General features: G+C 28.9%; 1 protein-coding gene across 1 annotated transcript in view; it reads right to left on the bottom strand.

The window, feature by feature from the left end:
- The window catches only part of LOC113377056 (cytochrome P450 4C1-like), a 43651-nt gene that overhangs the window by 18773 nt on the left and 3902 nt on the right, over positions 1-20976 (bottom strand). Inside the window, exon 3 of the mRNA XM_026617234.1 lies at positions 15406-15496. Within this exon, the coding sequence (XP_026473019.1) occupies positions 15406-15496 (91 nt within the window). The remainder of the gene's footprint in view (positions 1-15405; positions 15497-20976) is intronic.

Below are 20976 nucleotides of genomic sequence, written 5' to 3'. Positions count from 1 at the left end.
TTTAAAGAAAAAAAAGACTAATTTATTTTTGTTGATTCGATTTTATTAATCTTCTGTTACGAGCGGGTTCGAAAAAGTTTCTAGCTAGAATATTAGGCAAATTTTCATGTCATTTTTGATAAATATAAATTCAGGTTTATTAATATTTAATCAGTTTCACACCGATGGATTTGTTGATATAGCATGTTCACCAAATGATGTGATCAATTGTTTATCTCCGTAGAGCGTATGTAAAATAATATTTATTAATAAATATGTATGATACTACGATTCTACATATTGAAATAAGATTAATTCAACACTTATGACAAGTTGCACGTACAAGTTGATAAAAATGACCTTAGAACACACATAACTGGTTAATAGATTATATGTATATATATATATATATATATATATATATATATATATATATATATATATATACAGTACAGGCCAAAAGTTTCCGGACACATGAAAAAATCTCATTTTCTGAGTTTTTAGCTATATTTTTCATATAAAAATAATTTTATTCAAGTTAGTTTTGTACATTCTACGTAGTATTAATATTTAGTGACTGATTTGTAACCAATTTGTGAGAAATGATGGACTAATTAGCAATGAAAATGTTAAAATGTCACAGTCGATTTTCCTGAATATGACCAACCCTTTGCTTTGATCACTACAGCGCATATTTTTGGTAATCTTTTGACGAGTTTTTGCAATGTTTGCGTAGGTATGTTCTTCCAGGACTCGTTAAGGCAATTTCACAAGGCAGCAAGGCTGGTTGGATGCAAATCCTTCACGAGGCATTTAAGCTCGTCCCGCAACAGCTCTATTGGATCAAGATCCGGCGATTGTGCAGGACACTCAAAAAACCACTTCTGCGAACAGTAAATAAACAAAAGAGATTGCATTTTGCCAAAACCCACTTAAATTGGATCATCGATCAATGGAAATCAGTTTTATGGACGGATGAGTCAAAATTCGAACTTTTCGGAAATCATCGACGTAGGAAGGGTAATGAAAGACTCAATTCTAAGTGTATTTCGCCAAAGGTGAAGCACGGTGGTGGTTCAGTGATGGCTTGGGGTTGTTTTAGATTCAATGGAGTCGGATCGCTTGTCAAAATAGATGGAACTTTAAAGAAAGAACAGTATCATACCATACTTCAGCGCCACGCCATTCCATCTGGTCTTAATTTAATTGGTCCAAAATTTATTTTTCAACAAGATAATGACCCTAAACACACTTCCCGACTCTGTGCCAATTATTTGAAGCAAAAACAAGTCGAAAAAATACTTCAAATAATGGATCTTGATCCAATAAAACTGTTGTGCATTTGTCTGACTGATTTGCATCCAACCAGCCTTGCTGCCTTGTGAAATTGCCTTAACGAGTCCTGGAAGAACATACCTACGCAAACATTGCAAAAACTCGTCAAAAGATTACCAAAAATATGCGCTGCAGTGATCAAAGCAAAGGGTGGTCATATTCAGGAAAATCGACTGTGACATTTTAACATTTTCATTGCTAATTAGTCCATCATTTCTCACAAATTGGTTACAAATCAGTCACTAAATATTAATACTACGTAGAATGTACAAAACTAACTTGAATAAAATTATTTTTATATGAAAAATATAGCTAAAAACTCAGAAAATGAGATTTTTTTCATGTGTCCGGAAACTTTTGGCCTGTACTGTATATATATATATATATATATATATATATAAATATATATATATATATATATATATATATATATATATATATATATATATAAAAAATTTTAGTAGGATAATACGTAAATAATATATTTCAACATAGCTCTCATACATATATTTTAACACACTCTCATTAGCATTTTTTTTTAATTTTCTCGTTTACATATTACATTGTTTTATGCAATAACTTTACAGTTTCGTACCCAAAGCGTTCACATGGAACCTTATTAATATGACTTTGATATTCGATATCTTGACTCTAATATGATGCATATTATTTATCATTACGATCTAATATATAATCGCATTTATATTACAGATATTCCATTGATCCAATCGTGCATACTACATCTTTTTATGTAATAACAGCTAGGGTTGTCGTCACAGGTTTTTTTAAACTTTATTTTAGCGATCAGATATAAACAATATTTCTATAAGCTAAGCCAGAGTCTATTTATGATGATTAACTTAATATCCAATAATATTATTTTATTTACTAATCAGGAGCTATCCAATGGCGAGCTCCCATCTCTGTCCACTACCCGGTTAAAGTGGTTTCCTAATGCATTTTTGTGTTTTGTTGCTATTAGTGTGATTATTTTTTGTATACTTTGCACATGTAGATCATTATAGAATATTTCATTGTTTAATCAAGTTGATTGGTTACATACCAAGGATTACTCTGAGGATTTTTTCAGTGATATCTGCATAAACGATACGTTTGTTCTAGAAGAGCAACCTCGTAACTCTGATCTGTATTTCCATATAAGTTTAATTTGATTTATAAAGAAGTAGTTTGTTTTCGACCGCCAATTTGAATCAACAAACTGTTGTTTTCAGGATTATTTGATCTTTTTTAAGTTATATGTTAATTTATTATCCAAGTTTATTCCAAGATAATTTACGCATTCTTAATGGAATCTCTACATTTTTCAAGAATTCTGGTGTACGATTTTGATGGCCTATTGTCAAAGGGTTTGTACGGAACATTAATATTATTATTCATTCACTTTACTTGTTTACAATATTAAGACTTTGTGTTCGAAGTTTTGTCAAAATTATAATATGACAGTGGTATGTATAATTTTGAATACATAAAGATGGTATGATTTCTTGCGGTAGGAGAGACTGGTTACGGTTGTGCCAGGGTACTGTAGTGACAGTCGCCAAACCGCTAAACTATACTGATTTTGACATAGGGTCCAAAGAGAGAAGGATGCAGTATGTTTGTTTGAACATGTTATTAACTTCCCGTAGGGCAAGTTATAGTAATCGCAAAAAAATCGAAAATGAAATTTTTTATATATCTTTACGTTTCGAAGGTTTTTGAACATTTTGGCATACTTTAGAAAAAGTGGATGTATGTGTGTGTGCGTACATGTGTGAATGTATGTGCGGATACAATTTTTCGTCGACTATTTCGAGAACACAGATCAACCAATTTGAATAATTCAAAATATTTCGTTTCTATGCAGCTTTAAATTTTTAAAATATTTTAAAGTATGTATAGACAAATTCAAATTTTTCAAAGAGGTATTTTTTTTTTCAAAAATTAAAAAAAAAATCAAATGCACCACTAGTTTATCTATTTTAATGTGGATGATTGTGACACTCGCCTATTTCTTATTTGATTTGATTTTGTGACTTATTCATCGTATTTAGGGGCAGTATTTCAGTATTTGCACGTAGAAAAATGTTCAAATTACCATTTAATTTACTTTTCTCCCAGCTTACTGGTAAATTAACTAAATATTGCTGATCAAAAAAATGGCACAGCCGTACCCAGTCTCCCCTACTCAAATCTAACATCGAACATTTAAACATAGCTGTGTTTAAAAATCGACTCGCAATTTTCTTCGATTTTCCACGTTCTTCAATCTATAATTGATTATCGAATCATCGACTAGTAATTCGTAAATGAAAAAAAAAATCGATGCTCGATGCGTTCATAATTAGATCGCTCGCTGTCGAATAGAAATCTGCAAATGTTCCGCGAACGGAACCCGCCGAGAGGCCGAAAGTGTCGGGACTGAACGCGCCCGAACGCGACCTTGAACTTACACGAACATCATATTTATTATCGAATAGAACGGATTTATAATTTATATTACGCCACATGCTGATAAAATTGTTTAATTGTTTATTTACTAAATATTTCTATAAGATATGCATTGGGCAATGACGGAGACGATTATCGCACGTAATCGCTCGTGCATTTGTACCAAAATAAAATGATGCAAATATTTTTTCTAAATAACAAACATTTTCAACTTGATTATTTGCTATGAAAACTTGAATTCATTTTACAAATTGAATGTGAGTGTAACACTCTATATATATATTTTTCTACTACTTTTGCAGTAATCAGAATTTAAGATTTTTATAAGCTATTATCATGATATTCTAACATAATAATATCCGTAAGTAGCGTTTTAAAAGTGAACCCAACGGTATTCCTATCTCTATTTGAAATGTTTTATTATTAACTTCCCGAAGAAGTTTATGTTTTCATCAAAAAATCCAAATTGCTAATTTTATGTTTTCTCGACGTTTCAAGGCATTCTGAATCGAATGAGACCAAATTTGGAAAAAGTATGTGTGCGTGTGTATGTGTATGTGAACAGATTTTTTGCCGTAAATCGACGTTTTCTGGAAAACGGCTGGACCGATTTCAAAAATTTAAAAGCCACTTGATGTATCTCGATGAGGACTATTGTTTGTCAGTTTTGTGCGACGATCGGCCAAGCCGTTTCTTTATAAATCGCAGAAAAGTGAAAAATTTCTCGTCTACGTTTTAGCCCGCAATTCTGAATCGATTTTGAAAATTCAAAAACCGTTCGAAAGATATTGGTTGGGAATCGTGCTGATTAGTTTTTGGTAGAGATCGGCCGGGCAGTTTTCTTGTAATAAAGTTTAAAAAAAAATTTCGACGATTTGATTATTTTTTTGACTGTAGATACCATAGTCTTCTAGATCATACTAAAATATTACGGCCCTACGACAACTGGTTTAGCTTTAAAAATTCGTCAAAGTTTGCAAAAATTAGTATGGTCTTTTTGGCATTTGTCAAAATTAGAACTTTCATCAACGTTTGCTCAAAAACGCCTGAACCGATTTCAGATATTTAAAAAGTATTTGATGTATCTCGATGAGGATTATCGTTTCTCAGTTTTGTGCGACGATCGGCCGAGCCGTTTCTTTGTAATTTGGAAAAAAGTGTTACACCTTTCGTCCACATTTAAGCTCATACTACCGAGCCGATTTTAAAAAATTAAAAACTGTTCGAAAGACATTAGTTGGGAATGATACTGATTAGTTTTAGGTGAAAATCTACCGAGCCTTTTTCTTGTAATTAACTGTTGAAAAAAAAAATTTAGGCCGATTTTTATGGAACTTTTTTTGGCGATATATATCATGGTCTTATAAAACATACTGAATTATTACGGCCTTACGACAAGTAGTTTAATTTCAAACATTCATCAAAGTTTGAGGAAATGATTAGTTTCTTTGACGTTCATTAAAAATAAAATTAGATGATTTAGTTGGTATAACGATAGTGTACTTGGTCTTGAACATAGTAAACCATTAAAGTCCTACGGAAACTGGTTCAATTATAATTATTGATTAATTAAAATTATTGATTTTTGAAAATTTGCTTTTAGAAAATACTCCTAATTAACTTGTTCGTTCGTTTGCAATGATGTGTAATAAATCCACTCGGAATACTTATAATCACTCATAAATTAATTTATTTTTTATTGATTAAGTCGATTATTTACACATTTCGGGAAGTTCATGTAACTTGCCTCAAAGCAAAATACCAATACCATCTAGTTAGAGTTCCTCTAATTATATGATATTTAATTTGTTTCAGCATAGCTCCCAAAGGCTATGTTCTCTTGAAAACTTATTGCTATGTAAATTTTCAATGTCTGTGCTACTTGACATCGGGATGTCCGAGATGGGCGAGGAAACAGATAATGCAGCTGAACTAACAAAGCAGGTGTCGGACCTGAAAATGCCAAAGCTCTAACCACTAAGCCAGAGAAACGCCCTTTGACGCAATTGAAGTAAGCAATACATAGAAATATAAATAGTCCAGTCATTATAGTAAGTTCACCTCGAAATTCGAGATACCCAACTGTAAGTTTGTAAATACTTGTATATTGAAACCCTAAAGTATTGACACCATACCATATGTAGGTTTTAAGACAACTTCAGGGTTGGGTATCTCGAATTCCGGGATTCTTCCCTAATTTAAGCTTCAATGACTGGACTCAAAATAAAAATTGATAATTAAAACAGGCGCATAATTATTACCATAGCAAACATCAACGAGTCAATTGAAAAAATACAAACAGTTATATCATAAAAATATAGGGTAGAGCGGAGCACAAAGGTCCAATTTGACCTTGCAATTATACCCTCTAAACCAAAAAAACTATATCACAACAAATAATATAACATGTATCAAATAAACAACTATGGAACTATGTACCGTAAAATTCTCAATTAATTCCTAATTATAAAAATTTGATTTTTAGCTATTTTTCTAAAATATGTCATGTCTTTTTTACTCAGCTATCGGGCAATATCAAGTATTTTTAAGTAAATTATTGAACCAATGTGAAATAAAACTTTCATTGGCACACTTTTGCAAAGGTTACACCGTATATAACCTTGATCTGGTATTCCGTCAGAAATATTCATAAGCAGAGTTGGAATAACTGTTAATTTATTTTATCTCTTGTAAAATTGCTTTCTTTAACTTTATTTTTTTATTTACTATTTTTTATTGTTCATACCTTTGCCAGGGTAGAGATCCAGCTGGTCTTTTTACCCCACCGGCATGTGAGATATTATAAAGGTTATATAAAAAACTCTGTTGAATCTAACTCAAAATTAACAATACATCTTATAAATCAACGTGCACTTAAAGTATATAAAAGTCTCGTAAACTAAACAATAGTGCTCACAACCAAAAAAACTAACAACGACAGAAACTATACATTCGTTATGTCTCGATAACAACGTCGCAAGAATTAATTTTACTTGTTTTCAAGATATTGGTGGTGAACATTTTTACCAGCGGATCTTCAAGCCCCGCTCTACTCTATCTTATGTTACCTTGTTATAAGAACTATTATACGTTTGTCATATTAATTTTCAATAGAATCTATCTACAGCTACTGTAAATTGTATACTCAAACGTTAATAATATGTTTTTACCATTGTGTACATGGTACATGAATCATATGCGAGTACGTACGTCATTACTTTAACAAGATAAATATAATTACGAAATCAACTAAACAAATAATAAAAGTACGAAATGAATTATGTTCGGATCAGAACAAATAACTATAGAAAACATAAGTGTCTGCAATCCGAAAAAAGATCGGATCGAGCGCATGTTTGCATGAATGGGATTTTGCGTTCGGCGCGCAAAATAACGACTCGTGCGAAATTCACCTCCAACTTTAACCTAATTCTTTGAATAATAGAAATAGCACATCTTGATACAATTACGAACAGGAAAATCTGCATCGTAAATTGATAGGAATGATATTAAATTCAATATGTAGGAAAAGTACTAAAGTTCCTAACTGCACTAAAATTAAATTATTTGCATCGTTTTTCACACAGAATTGTTTGAATCCAAGACTTAATTCTGTTGAATATTTAATTCTATAAATCAATTGAAGAGCTATGACATTTTTTGTGATTTTAGCAATCTATTGTATAAATAGTTATCTTTAATAATGTAAAAAAATCACGCCTGGGGTTAATTGAAACAAAACCATGGGGCCAGTTGTATCATACAAAAATTATATACAGTTTTAAGTGAAGATGATTGTGTCGAATTCATAGTTTGTTAGATGTGGGAATATGTAAATTGGATTACAAGAGACACTATTAATTTTATTTGTATTATGATATGAATTTTAATTTACGTTGATTTGATAGAAATCAATAGCACAAAAGACATTATATTATTATATGTATTAATTATCGTTTGCGTTGATATATGAAAAAACATAGTTAGAAACAATCAGTGAATTTTCTTGAAAATGCGTAAAGAATAAATTATCAGAGGCAATATAGCCATTTTTTGTCGATAGTGTTTGCTCCGGTATATATTACAACTAGCCACAAACACGACAAAATAGAAATTGATTAAATGTAAATTAATGAACAACAGTTGTGTAATTATTCTTATTCAATTCGATATAAAAATCGCTATAGCAACTATACATCTTTATTCTCTAGAAATATAATCAGTGGATCTCAAGATTAATTTAAAGTTTTATGCAAATTTAAAATTTAAAATTTTGTGCTCACCTACAATATACCTCGCAATTTTTAAGCCTCACTTACGATCAATGAAACTTGAAATCACTACATTGTAAAATTACTATCAAATTAAATAATTATATAATTAAATATTATTAAAAATTGCTCTATAATAAAATCTTAAAATGGTATTTTTAAATTAATAATAAAAAAAATGAAACTATTACAAGCGTACCTTTTTCGACAAATCTATCAAATTATCGTTTTTTTTCAATGCATACCGTTATAATGATTGCCTTAAATTATTTAAAAATATATTTAACAATAATTAAAATGTTTTTATGTGAAACAACAGGTGACGATGCGTATTAAAATAATAATGTAGAACAAAATGTGGATAACTATGTTGATTTCTAAAATTACTTTACATCAAACATTAAATTGTCTTTTGAAAATTTTTGTTTTCTAATATCGTAAATTTTTAAATCACATCTTGTTTAAATATTATACTTTAAAATTAACGCATATGAAGTCATCTATTTCATAGAAAATAAGATTGAAATAGTGTACGAACAAATTGTGTGAGAAGCAAACATTTATAGTTGGAAACTAGTGGGGTGTGTGGCATCGTGCCTTAAGGCAAATTGCTGGAACTTCCCGTACCGTAATGTTCGAGAAATACTGAATGTTTTCAAATATATTATTATAAATATTGTAACATTGTCTAATATTTATAAGAATTATATAAACTGAATTGGAAAGTTGAAATTATTAGTTTAAAGTATATTAGAACCACAGTCAGAATTAAAAATAAAATCTGAATTATTTTCGATATACAAAAAATTAAAAAAAAATCAAAAAAGGTTGAAACAAAAATTTGTTTCCCAAAATCAATTATTTTGTTAAAACAAGCAGAAAGTTCTTTGAATCAATTAAATCGGACGCTTAGTTCTCTCAAAAACTGCCATTTTTTGTACATTTAGCTCCGTATCTTCGAAATGGCTGGGCCTGCGTTTGCCAAAAACTATTAACCACTTCTCCCAATCATTACTAATTGAATGTTTTTTAGATCATTCAAATCGGATGCTCCGTTCTCGCAAAAACTCAATTTCTATTTTCTGCACTCTTTGCTCTTTATTTCCGTAACTGCTGGACCTACCTTTGCCAAAAACTAATCAGCACATCTCCTTATCAATAGGAATCGAATATTTTTTGAACCATCCAAATCGGTTGATCCGTACGCCCGAAAACGTGGACAAAAATTGTATCCATACATACATACACACACACGCACATCCATTTTTTCTAAAATATGCCAAAATGTTCAGAAACCTTCAAAACGTCGAGAAATGTAAAAATTTTCAATTTCGATTTTCGGCCCATTACAATAACTTACCCTACGGGAAGTTAATAATATAGTATCTAGAAAAATTATACAATTCCGCGATTTTATGTTACTCATCAAAATAAATTTTATTTGAACAATTATTGTTAGTACTTATAAGAATTTTCTTTAAATAATTAGCGGGACTTCAGAAATATAAATAAAAGTATTTTTTTATGTTGATAAAAGAATCATTATTTTAGACTTTTTTAGTACTACTTTCATTTAGAAATATTATCATTTCAAAAGAGCAATATTTATTTAATTAGCTGGAATTAAAATATCACTAAAAGACGTAAACACTATACATGTTATTCAATAGAATTTTTCAGAGCATAGAAAATACCACTAATTAGGTGCGTTTTGAAACTATATATGGATGTTATTTGTAAAAACAAACTGATTTTGTAATGTGCTCTACATTTTGAATATATTAAACTCACCGATATTTAAGAGAGACAATAACGTGAATTTCTAATTATAAATAAATGTTATAATTAGCATGAGTGATGCCAGTATGAGGATAAGTAAACACATATTGTCGTCTTTTCATATGAGTAATAGCGATGTGGATGGACTTGCCAAATCGAATGACTCAGTTTTTTTGTAATTTTAATAATTTTTTAAATAATTGCGTACTACTATATATGCAATAGGGTAGACCCGGGCTTAAAAGTTTGCGGTTAAAATGTTTCACCACCATTATCTCAAAAACAAGTAAAACTAGGAATTTTTCAACATCAATACTTGAAAGTAGAGGGCGAAATTACGAGGTAAACCGTCACAATGTCCATTTTTTCACAAAAGTATACTTTCGTTATTAGTTCTGTTCGTATTGAACAGTGTTATTTAGTTCAAGATACCTCAATATAATATTTAAGTATATGTTATTTAATTGTTTTATAAGGTGGATTTTTATTTTTGAGTTCGATTCAACAGAATAGCTAACATTGGGAAGATATAGACAATGAGAAATATATATTTGCAAAAGATAGACTAAATAATTTGTTATTCCTACTTTAATTATGAATTCTTCTGTCGAAGTTTCATACGAAGATTTTATGCAGTTGTGATCTTTGTTAAACATGTCCATGAAACATGTACTTCAAACAGAAGTTGATTTCACATTATTTATAATAGTTGTATTTCAAGAAACAATGAGTCTCGGTATTTTAAATTAAACAAAAATACCTACAAAAGAAGTTATATAAATAGAGTTGATAAATATTTTTGTTCATTATGCTTAACAATAGATATTTATAATATATATTTTTAATTTTGTTGTTCAATTTAATAATTAAACTACATCGCATCGATAATATACTGTAGTGCAGTAAACGGAGAGGAAAAAAGGGTATAACCTCTGAATTTTTTTACTGTGCTCCGAATTGAATGAAACTTTGGAATTAGGTTCATCTTACCCTCAAGTTCAAAAGTGAAAACAATTCGGGTTGCGCCATCATCCCCCGGGGGGATGACGCCCCTTCTCAATTGCGTAATTACATTTTTTCAAAATAACGTCGGAAATCGATAGAAGAACTAATTATAAGAATAAAATGTCTTTTATAGTTTTTCAAAAAAACTAATACTTTTCAAGTAACATGCCACTAAAGATTCATATATTTTTGGCGCTTTTCTTCGTTTTTTTTGCAAATATCTCCTAAAATATACATTTTAACGAAAATCATGTAATGAACAAAATAATGTCAATAAAAATATTAATATATCGGTATTACATAAAGTGTTTTAGAAAAAATATTAAGCAAGATTTGAAAGAGCAAAGTCGTTTTTTATTCCGTTCAAGATTTAATTGTTGTATTTAAAGCCATCTAGTGTCGAGGTTTTACATTTTATACATTTCGGTGAAATTGGGTTTTCTAGTGCTTAACATAAGCTTTAAAGTGAGTGCTGTTACAAGTCTTACGTGTAAAATGAGTGAGCTATCATGCAAATAAGATGCATATACGAAGTTTTTTTCTTTTAAATCATATAGTTTAATGAGCGCCATTTCCACCAGAATTAAAGTAATTCACATTCCATCTAGAATTCACTTCATTATAGACATCTTGATAGATTCTAGCAGATTCACTACTTTAGTACAAACTATTTTCAGAAAACTCACGATTTTATAAAAACTTTTTTCTCCAATTTTTTAAAAAATCGAAATTATTTTCATTAGATCTCAAAAAGAATAAAAGATACGTATAAAAGCATATAGATAAAAATTAAAGGGTTCTTTCTGGGTTATTATTGTTTTTTATTTTTTTTCTTTCACACAAAAATTGACAGAGTTATGAATGTTTAAGACTGCGCGGCCGCGCAAATTGAAAAAAAAAGTTTTTATAAAATCGTGAGTTTTCTGAAAATAGTTTGTACTAAAGTAGTGAATCTGCTAGAATCCATCAAGATATCTATAATGAAGTGAATTCTAGATGGAATGTGAATTACTTTAATTCTGGTGGAAATGGCGCTCATTAAACCATATGATTTAAAAGAAAAAAACTTCGTATATGCTTCTTATTTGCATGATAGCTCACTCATTTTACACGCAAAAAACTTGTAACAGCACTCATTTTAAAGCTTCTGTTGAGCACTATAAAACCCAATTTCACCGAAATGCATAAAATGTAAAACCTCGACACTAGATGGCTTTAAATACAACAATTAAATCTTGAACGAAATAAAAAACGACTTTGCTCTTTCAAATCTTGCTTAATATTTTTCCTAGAACACTTTATGTAATATCGATTTATTAAGATTTTTATTGACATTATTTTGTTCATTACATGATTTTCGTAAAAATGTATATTTTAGGAGATATTTGCAAAAAAACGAAGAAAAGCGCCAAAAATATATGAATCTTTAGTGGCCTGTAACTTGAAAAGTATTAGTTTTTTTGAAAAACTATAAAAGACATTTTATTCTTATAATTAGTTCTTCTATCGATTTCCGACGTTATTTTGAAAAAATGTAATTACGCAATTGAGAAGGGGCGTCATCCCCCCGGGGAATGATGGCGCAACCCGAATTGTTTTCACTTTTGAACTTGAGGGTAAGATGAACCTAATTCCAAAATTTCATTCAATTCGGAGCACAGTAAAAAAATTCAGACCTAAAACGCTCCGTTTACTGCACTACTGCAGCTATTAATTCGTGTAACTTCTTCAAAATTAGAAATAAAATGTTGGATCTTTTTGCTCCCTGGCTGTCTTATTTTATCGTGATTATGGTAAAAGGAAATAAATGTCAATTTTTTGTAAAAATAGCAAAAATATATCTGCGATCAGGAATTAACTAGAGATTTTACTGAACATAGTTAAATAGTTATTCGTTTGATTCGTGTTATTATTTATTTTGATGTAGTTGGTTTGGTTTTTACAATATAATTGCCAAAATTCAAATTGGCCCTTTGTGTCCAGCTCTACCTTATATATAATGTTCTACAAATAAATCTTAACAATACTTAACAGCAATTAGTAGCGAAAGAATAATGATAATAAATATCTGAATCTAGTTTATTTCATTCCATGCTATATTATAAAAATACAATTCACAAAATTTGGCTTGATTTTGACTTTCAAACAATTTGAAATACACTATTTTTGCTCATTTACCAAAAGCGAAATTCACGTCTAATTAAATCCATATTATATTTGTATTAAAATTGAGATTATTATTACACAAGAAAATTTTACATCTTTGTCTTAATATAATTAAATGTATTAATTCTAATAAACAGAACTCAATGATAATTATTATCGAAGGATAGAGACAAGGATAGAGTTTCGAGGTCGATACTTGCACGATCGTTCGTGTATTGGATTATCAAGGTTATATGTTTTCTTGGAAAATTCATATTATTATATTTAACTTTTCATTAATAATCATCACTATATCCAAATTTACGTCTTAACTAAATTTATGGAGTCAGATAGAGTTGTGAAATTGAAATGAAGCCAATAATCATATTTGAAATGCTGTCAAAAGCATTTGAAAGAGACAAATTGTTTCGATGGTAATTTCTATTTTAGAAATTTGTTATTTTACACAACGTTTCAGCAAAAATGCATTTTTTGTTGTTTGGCGTATCTATAATAATGATAAATAAATAATTGAAATGCATGGTTTCAGTCAGGATTGTTATTTTTCTGGCTGATTCTCATGACTGATTTTTTATAGTATTATTAACTTATCGAAGGTTTATGAAATTGCGATTTGCTAATTTTATTTTTAATTTTAATCAAACTTTAGTCAACATTTCTTTACTATTAGCCGATATTATAAATTTTAAAACTGTTCGAAAGACATCAGTTTATGTTTTCGCCAGAAATTGCGATTTGCTAATTTTATTTTTAATTTTAATCAAACTTTAGTCAAAAATCAAACTTTTGTCTTTACTATTAGCCGATATTATAAATTTTCGAAAGTTGTAGCTGTTCGAAAGACACCAGATGTAGTTTCAGTAAACCCGAGCTAATTCTTAGATTCAAGATTGTATAAATGTGTTTTTATTCTGTTTTTCAAGAATTTGTCACCTGGTCCTTATAGGTGCGGTAAAATAGGACCAAACAGGTCTTATTCTTATTTTTAATTTTAAAAGGATTTCATTAAATAGTTGCTACATTATTCTAACAATACAAAATATCGGTGGTGGACTTTTTTACCCGCGGGCCTTTAAGCCCCACTGTACCCTATTCTAAAATATTATGGGTCTATGAAAAATTCATATTTAGAAAATAATTTTTATCGTTATCAATTGGGCACACCTTACGAACGAATGCGCCTCTTGTCTGGATTTGTGCAACATATATGTTTGCGCCGACTGGGAGAGTTAAAAAAACATGTTTTTCGTATTGATAATGCGGATTTGTATCGGGAAAGTAATTAAAATTTTGGATTAAGTTACACAAAATGTCTATTTTGTCGAATAAACTAAAATTAAAAATAACTAGCAATATATGGCATCGTGCCTTGAGGCAAATTGCTGTAACTTTGCGTACAGAACTAAAATTTTGAAAATCCGAATGATTACCGATAGTATTTTTTTTTTCTTTTTCCTAAAACAATCGTTTCGTCAACAAAAGTCAAAAGTTTCTGAATCATTCAAATTGGATGCTTATTTCTTTCAAAAACTGCCATTTTTTGCACATTTAGCTCCGTATCTCCGAAATGGCTGGACCTGTCTTTGTCAAAAACTAATCAGCACATCTCCCCAAAGTAGGAATCGAATGTTTTTTGAACCATTCAAATCGGTTGAACCGTGCGCCCCAAAAACGTGGACGAAAAATTGTATCCATACATAAATACACATACACACACATCAATTTTTTCTAAGGTATTTATGCAAAAATGTTAATTTTCGATTAATAGACGATTACAATAACTTACCCTACGGGAAGTTAAAAATATATACAAAAATGTTGAGTTACGAATCAAAACTGGATGAATGACAGAATTTTTTTTTGATTAATTATTTACGTGTATCAACAAAATGCGAAATTTTATAACTAAACTTTGAGTTCTTCTTTTGAGTAAGCATTTTTAAAACTCGCTTTATAACTTTAAACAAACTATTGAAACTCTAATAGCAGAAACTTCAAATTTTGAGCAAAATAGTTAAGTTTGCGGATTATATTATTTAGGTTCTGAATAAATATACAAAATTGTACTCAAAATACAATTGACTAAACTGGTTAAAAATATACAAAGCTAAAAACGATTAAAATTTTTAATCTATTTTTAGAAACATCAAAACCCATAAATATATTATATTTTTTATCCATCAATGATTATCGCAATGATATTCAAGTTTTTTGCAGTGCGGCTCGATACACAACTTGTTTAACTTTTATTTACTTATCCTTAATATTGGTGTATCACGATTGTTATCGCGATTATATCATTATCGGTAAAAAGCGCATTTCATACAACGCGTTATAATTCCAAGTAATCGATGATTAAAACGATATTTATTATTGAACGAGTGCGCATTAGAAAAAAATAATAAATAACCTGACATACCTGAACTGGTAAGTAATCCGTCTTGTAGCCAAGGATGCAGAAAATCGTACGTCTTACTTTTCTTGATATGCCTCATACTAGACAACAGAACCTGCAAACCCATAGAATTTTAATAATGGTTTGTTTATTTATTTGCATATTATTTAGTCTACTTTCGTGCATATATTATACATAAAGATTTACTTTCATAATTTCAGCATAAACTTGTCGAGAGTTGATTTGAGAACAGAAAAGTTGAATTCTTTTCGCACTTTTCGAACTGTAATCTATATTTTTTAAATATTATTACTATTATCATTGCTCGTATAAGATAAAATAAAATTTTTAAATTACTTTCTAGTAAACATTATAAATTGTTTGTTTTATTTATTTTAGTTTTTCCATTCATCAACTTCTATTTTGTATTTCATTATATACATATATATACATCTAAATATATATAAATATATGTGTATGTGTTTGTGTGTGTGTAATAATTTTTCAGATGGTGATAAATATGTCGATTAAACAAAATACTTCTTAACGGGCATCCATCCAAAATTAAAATAAAAGTTAAATATACAGTACCTTGCAAAAGTTTGGTCTCACTTGGGAAAATCGTTTTTCTTTGTCATTTTATTTATCGTTCTCCTCAGGCAGTTTAATGTACGTATTGATATAAAAAAACATCTTAAGTATTATTTTTGAGCATTTCCTTTAAATTCTCGTTTATTTATTGTACAGAAATATGTTAATTTTCCAAATAAATGTTACAAATTATCACTTTGAATTACATTAACTATTTTTTTGAACTCAAATAAACTTTTACTTTACATCAAATCGAAAAGCCAACATATTGATGAAAAACGGCTGGATTGATTTTTTTCGTTTTTTCCACAAAAATTCAAAAATATCACATGTAAATGTTTTTAACTCGTAAATTGAATGTAAACTCAACGAATCTGTTACATTAAACTCTCTGAGAATGATGAATAAAGTGATGAATAAAAAAGACAACGATTTTCCTAAGTGAGTTCAAACTTTTGCAAGGTAGTGCATCTCTTCAAATAATTTTAATAGATTTAATAGATAATAATGATTTAATAGATACGTTCCGAGTCTCAATTTGACTCTTCCTCAGTGAAATAAAAGACACAACTTATTAAGGCACAAACACAAATAAAAAAATATTATGCTTGCGGTGCAACGTGGTCACATTTTACTCTTTGAGACGTGATGGTCGAAATTATTATATTCGTTTATTTTTTTTTTGTTTTTTAAATTCGTTTTTTATTTTTTTACTGATTTGGTTGTGTGAAGTAATATAGTCACTGATCATGTTTTGTTTGTATTTGTGTCTCTAACTTGTATGTTTTGTTCAACTGAGGAAGAGTCAAATTGGGACTCGAAACGTATGCATCTATTAAAATTATTATTAAAAGAAGATTTTAGAGATTTTTGTATATATATATATATATATATATATATATATATATATATATTTATAGGCCGGGAATCTAATTTCCAATTTTACTTTGAACCATTATATTGTGAAAACCAAACCAATTATATCACAACAAATATTGCACATTGAACAGAAAACTATCTTACTATGTCCACTAAAACACCAGGCTAATTAATTATTGTAGAAATGTCTTTCAAAAATTTCTTTACCCCGTAAACTTTTAATTTCAAATGGATATTACAAAATAATATATAGGTGCATTATTTTTTAACTTAATTTAGCTTTTATTTTGTATTTTTTATTTTTTACACTTTTGCCAAGGAAAAGGTTTGATTGGTTCTTTTTACCCTACCCACGTGCACGTGTAAGTTTTTATAGAGGTTATATAAAAAAACTATCGAATCTAATTTCAACTTAACAATACATCTTGTAGAACAATTAAATAATATATAGTTAAATGTTACATTAAGGTCTCATAAACTAAACGACAACCAAAAAAACTAACAACGAAATCAAATATTTTTGTTATGGATTTTCAAACATCGCCGTTTATCTGCCGATAGCAACGTCGTAAGAATCAACTGGTTACGCAATGCATTCTTTTTTCTCTACTTTCAAATATTTTTGTTAAAAAATTCCTAATTTTTGAGATATTGATAGTGGACCCTTCTACCCGCAAACCTTTAAGGCCCGCTTTTCTTTATTTATTTTAATTTTCTTCAATTATCAAGATCTGTCGAAATGTGAATCATATTAATTTTTTACATTATTTAAGTAAGTGCGCAATTAGTAAGAAACAATTGAAAAAAACACCTTTTCACCGATAATTGTATTGTAAATTTTAATAGTAGTATATTGTATTGTTTTGCTTTTATTGTTAGTTTTTGTTTATAGAAACGCTATTAGGTGTTTGAACGAATGCCAACTACGCGATATTAAGTAATCGAATTCCATCAATCCAATTGATCGATCGTTTTGCGTAACTTGCATTATCGACCACCTGCAATGGTAATGATTGCGAACAATTAAGAAACTCTTATCTATCCCATTAAACTTATAATTAGATGTGTACACATTGTTATGGGTGTCAATTTACAATTACACTTACTTGATTATTTTAATTTTACAACAATGCATAGAAAAGTCATTCAACTTGAGATTATTCTCGATGGCGGAACTATCATCTGTGATTCAGATTTTTCTCTATAATTTTCTATTTTCGAAAAATTGAATAAATTTTTTTGCCTCTTACAATCATGAAACACAAGCACATATGCTAATATATTATATCCAAATACACCATATGTATATTGAATTTTAGTTATATTTTCATTTTATTTCCAACTGCGATGTGCCAAAAAATATGTTTATGCTGGTGATTTGACAGGTGTCACGTATTTGATTTATAAATTATGTTGTGGGAATAACCGTTCAAATTAAGAATATATATATATATATATATATATATATATAATATATATATATATATATATATATATATATATATATAATATATATATTAGGGTGGTCCTTAAAATGGTCATTTTCGAATTTCTTTGATCTCAGGGGCTCAAATGGTTCCAAATTGATAAAAAACAATTCTCTGAAAGTTTTAGCTCTTAATATTAACATTTAGATAGAGCGCAATTCAATCAAACTTCGTATGGAAAGAGCATGGAAAAAATTTTGAAAATTTAAAAAAAATGTTTTAGGTATAACTTAGCGACAAATGAATGAGTTTTATTCATTCATTTGTTCGCTAAATTACTTATAAAAAACAATTTTAAAATTTTTGAAAATTTTTTTATGCTATTTCCATACAAAACTTTGATTGAATTGCGCTCTATCTAAACGTTAATATTAAGAGCTAAAACATTTAGAGAATTGTTTTTTATGTATTTGGAACCATTTGAGCCCCTGGGAGCAAGGAAATTCGAAAATAATTATTTTAAGGACCACTCTAATATATATAGGGTAGAGCGGGGCACAAAGGTACAACCTGACTTGCAGTATTTATACCGCAAAAACCAAACCAACTACATCAAAACAAATACCACATATTAAATAAACAACTATATAACTATGTTCAGTAATATTTTCTGCTAATTCAACATTGAAAACTATGCTTGTTATTGCTATTTTCTAAAAATTTGCCATCTGATCTTTTTTGCACTATAGGCGAGGTAAAAAGGAACAACCAGGAACAAATAGATCTATCATTTTATTTTTATTAAATAGAGGTTTTATGAAATAATAACTGCGTTATTTAATAAACGCGATACAGTTTAATAATCTAAATATGTATTTTTAAATTTAATAAATACACAATTTTATCAACTCGGTATGTGGTTCTGTTCAATTTATCATAATCGGACTTATTGTTTCTTGTAATACAATTATTACAAATACAGTGTATTTAACTTCGGTTTGAAATTATATATTTTATGGGCTAATATATTTTATTTCTTTATTTCATATTTTAGAAAGAGCACACTGCATAAAACCTTTCGTATGTAACTTCGTCAGACAAAATCATCATCAGAGTTGGAATTTTACCCCGACCACATGTAAGCTATTCTAGAGTTTATATAAAAAACTGTGCGAATATAACTTAAAAATAACAAAACTTCTTATTAAACGATTACAAACTATCGTAAACTAGACAAACGTGCTCAAAAACAAAAAGTGTAACGACGAATAATGTTCTTTCGTTTAAAATTGTACTATGTGGCCGTTTATCTTCTGATTGCGACGTCGCCCGATTTAAGGCGAAGGCTGGTTATATAACTTTTGCCTTCTACTTGAAAATAGTATGTTTAAAAAATGTCATATTTCACCTGGTAAACATTTTTACTATAGCCCTTATAAGCCCTGTTCTACCCTAATGCTTATTTTGAAATAATGCCTCATGCCAAGGCATAAGTTAAATCTATCCGTGTCATGTAATTTTAACAATGTAATTAGCGTCTTAAATTAAATTTTATGGTTTCTTATGCGCACTTGCAAATAAAATTGGATTAAGTTGAAATATATATCTGATTTTTATCTTTTTTTATTTTAAATTATTAGGTAAAGACAAAGGTCTAATTTGACTTTGTTGCTTTTCAAAAATTTGACAGCCAGTGGGCAAACAGATCCAATGTATCATTTTTAATTTTAAAGGAATTTCACGAAATAATATCTGCATTAATCAACCAATGCAAAATATAAATTTCATGAATACATTTTTACAGAAATAACACTGTATATAACCTTCACCTGATGTTTCTCAGAAATAATCATCAGCGTAGTTGGAATAACTAATGTAGTAATTAATTTTTTGTAAAATGGCTTTTTAAACTGAATTAACATTTTTATTTACTTTTTTTTGAATTTTGAAAATTGTATTAGTTTGAAAATTCCTTATATATGGTGTTAGTCCTTTTACAGACTATAAATATATATTATTATAGTCTTACCGTATAAACATTGCCACACTTCCTATCCTTTACCAAGACTTTTCAGTTAACAGATATGCTTAATCTTTAACTGTTTCGAAATAAGAGAAAATGAATTTAAACCACTTTCTTTAAAATAAGCGGTTTTTATATCTTATCCATTTGAAATGCTGAATAATCTGAACTATAATAAATTAATAATTATATATTATATAATCATAAATAATGTATAGAGTAGCGTCAGATTATATATATATATATATATATATATATATATATATATATATAATACGTTGTCGTGGTATATTTTTAATTCTAGGTACTTTGAACCGGTGCTTACATAGGGGCTTTTAATAGATATTATTCATTCAAGAATGTTTACTATCATTGGCATTCCATTCTTCATGACTCGGTGAATGCGATCGTTTCTCAGAACGTCCGTTTTATGACACTTAATTATAAGAGGAAGTACAAACCGGATTATTTTCCATAAGACTTTTCTTTCGACTCATAGTTGAGAATTTTTTACGAATCCTCGGATAATAAAAACATTAATCAGGTGCCATTAATAAATGTCGATGTGTTTACTTACACATTATAGTAATTACACAACCGTAAAAATATGTATTGTGCGATCTCGAATGCGAAAAGAGAGAAAACAACAACGAATCGTTCGCAATCAATTTTGCA

This window comes from Ctenocephalides felis, unplaced genomic scaffold (assembly GCF_003426905.1).
Source record: "Ctenocephalides felis isolate EL2017-DRISC unplaced genomic scaffold, ASM342690v1 CF-g0.4_SCAFFOLD_01886, whole genome shotgun sequence".
NCBI classification, from domain to species: Eukaryota; Metazoa; Arthropoda; class Insecta; order Siphonaptera; family Pulicidae; genus Ctenocephalides; species Ctenocephalides felis.
This window is presented reverse-complemented; position numbering and strand designations above follow the sequence as displayed.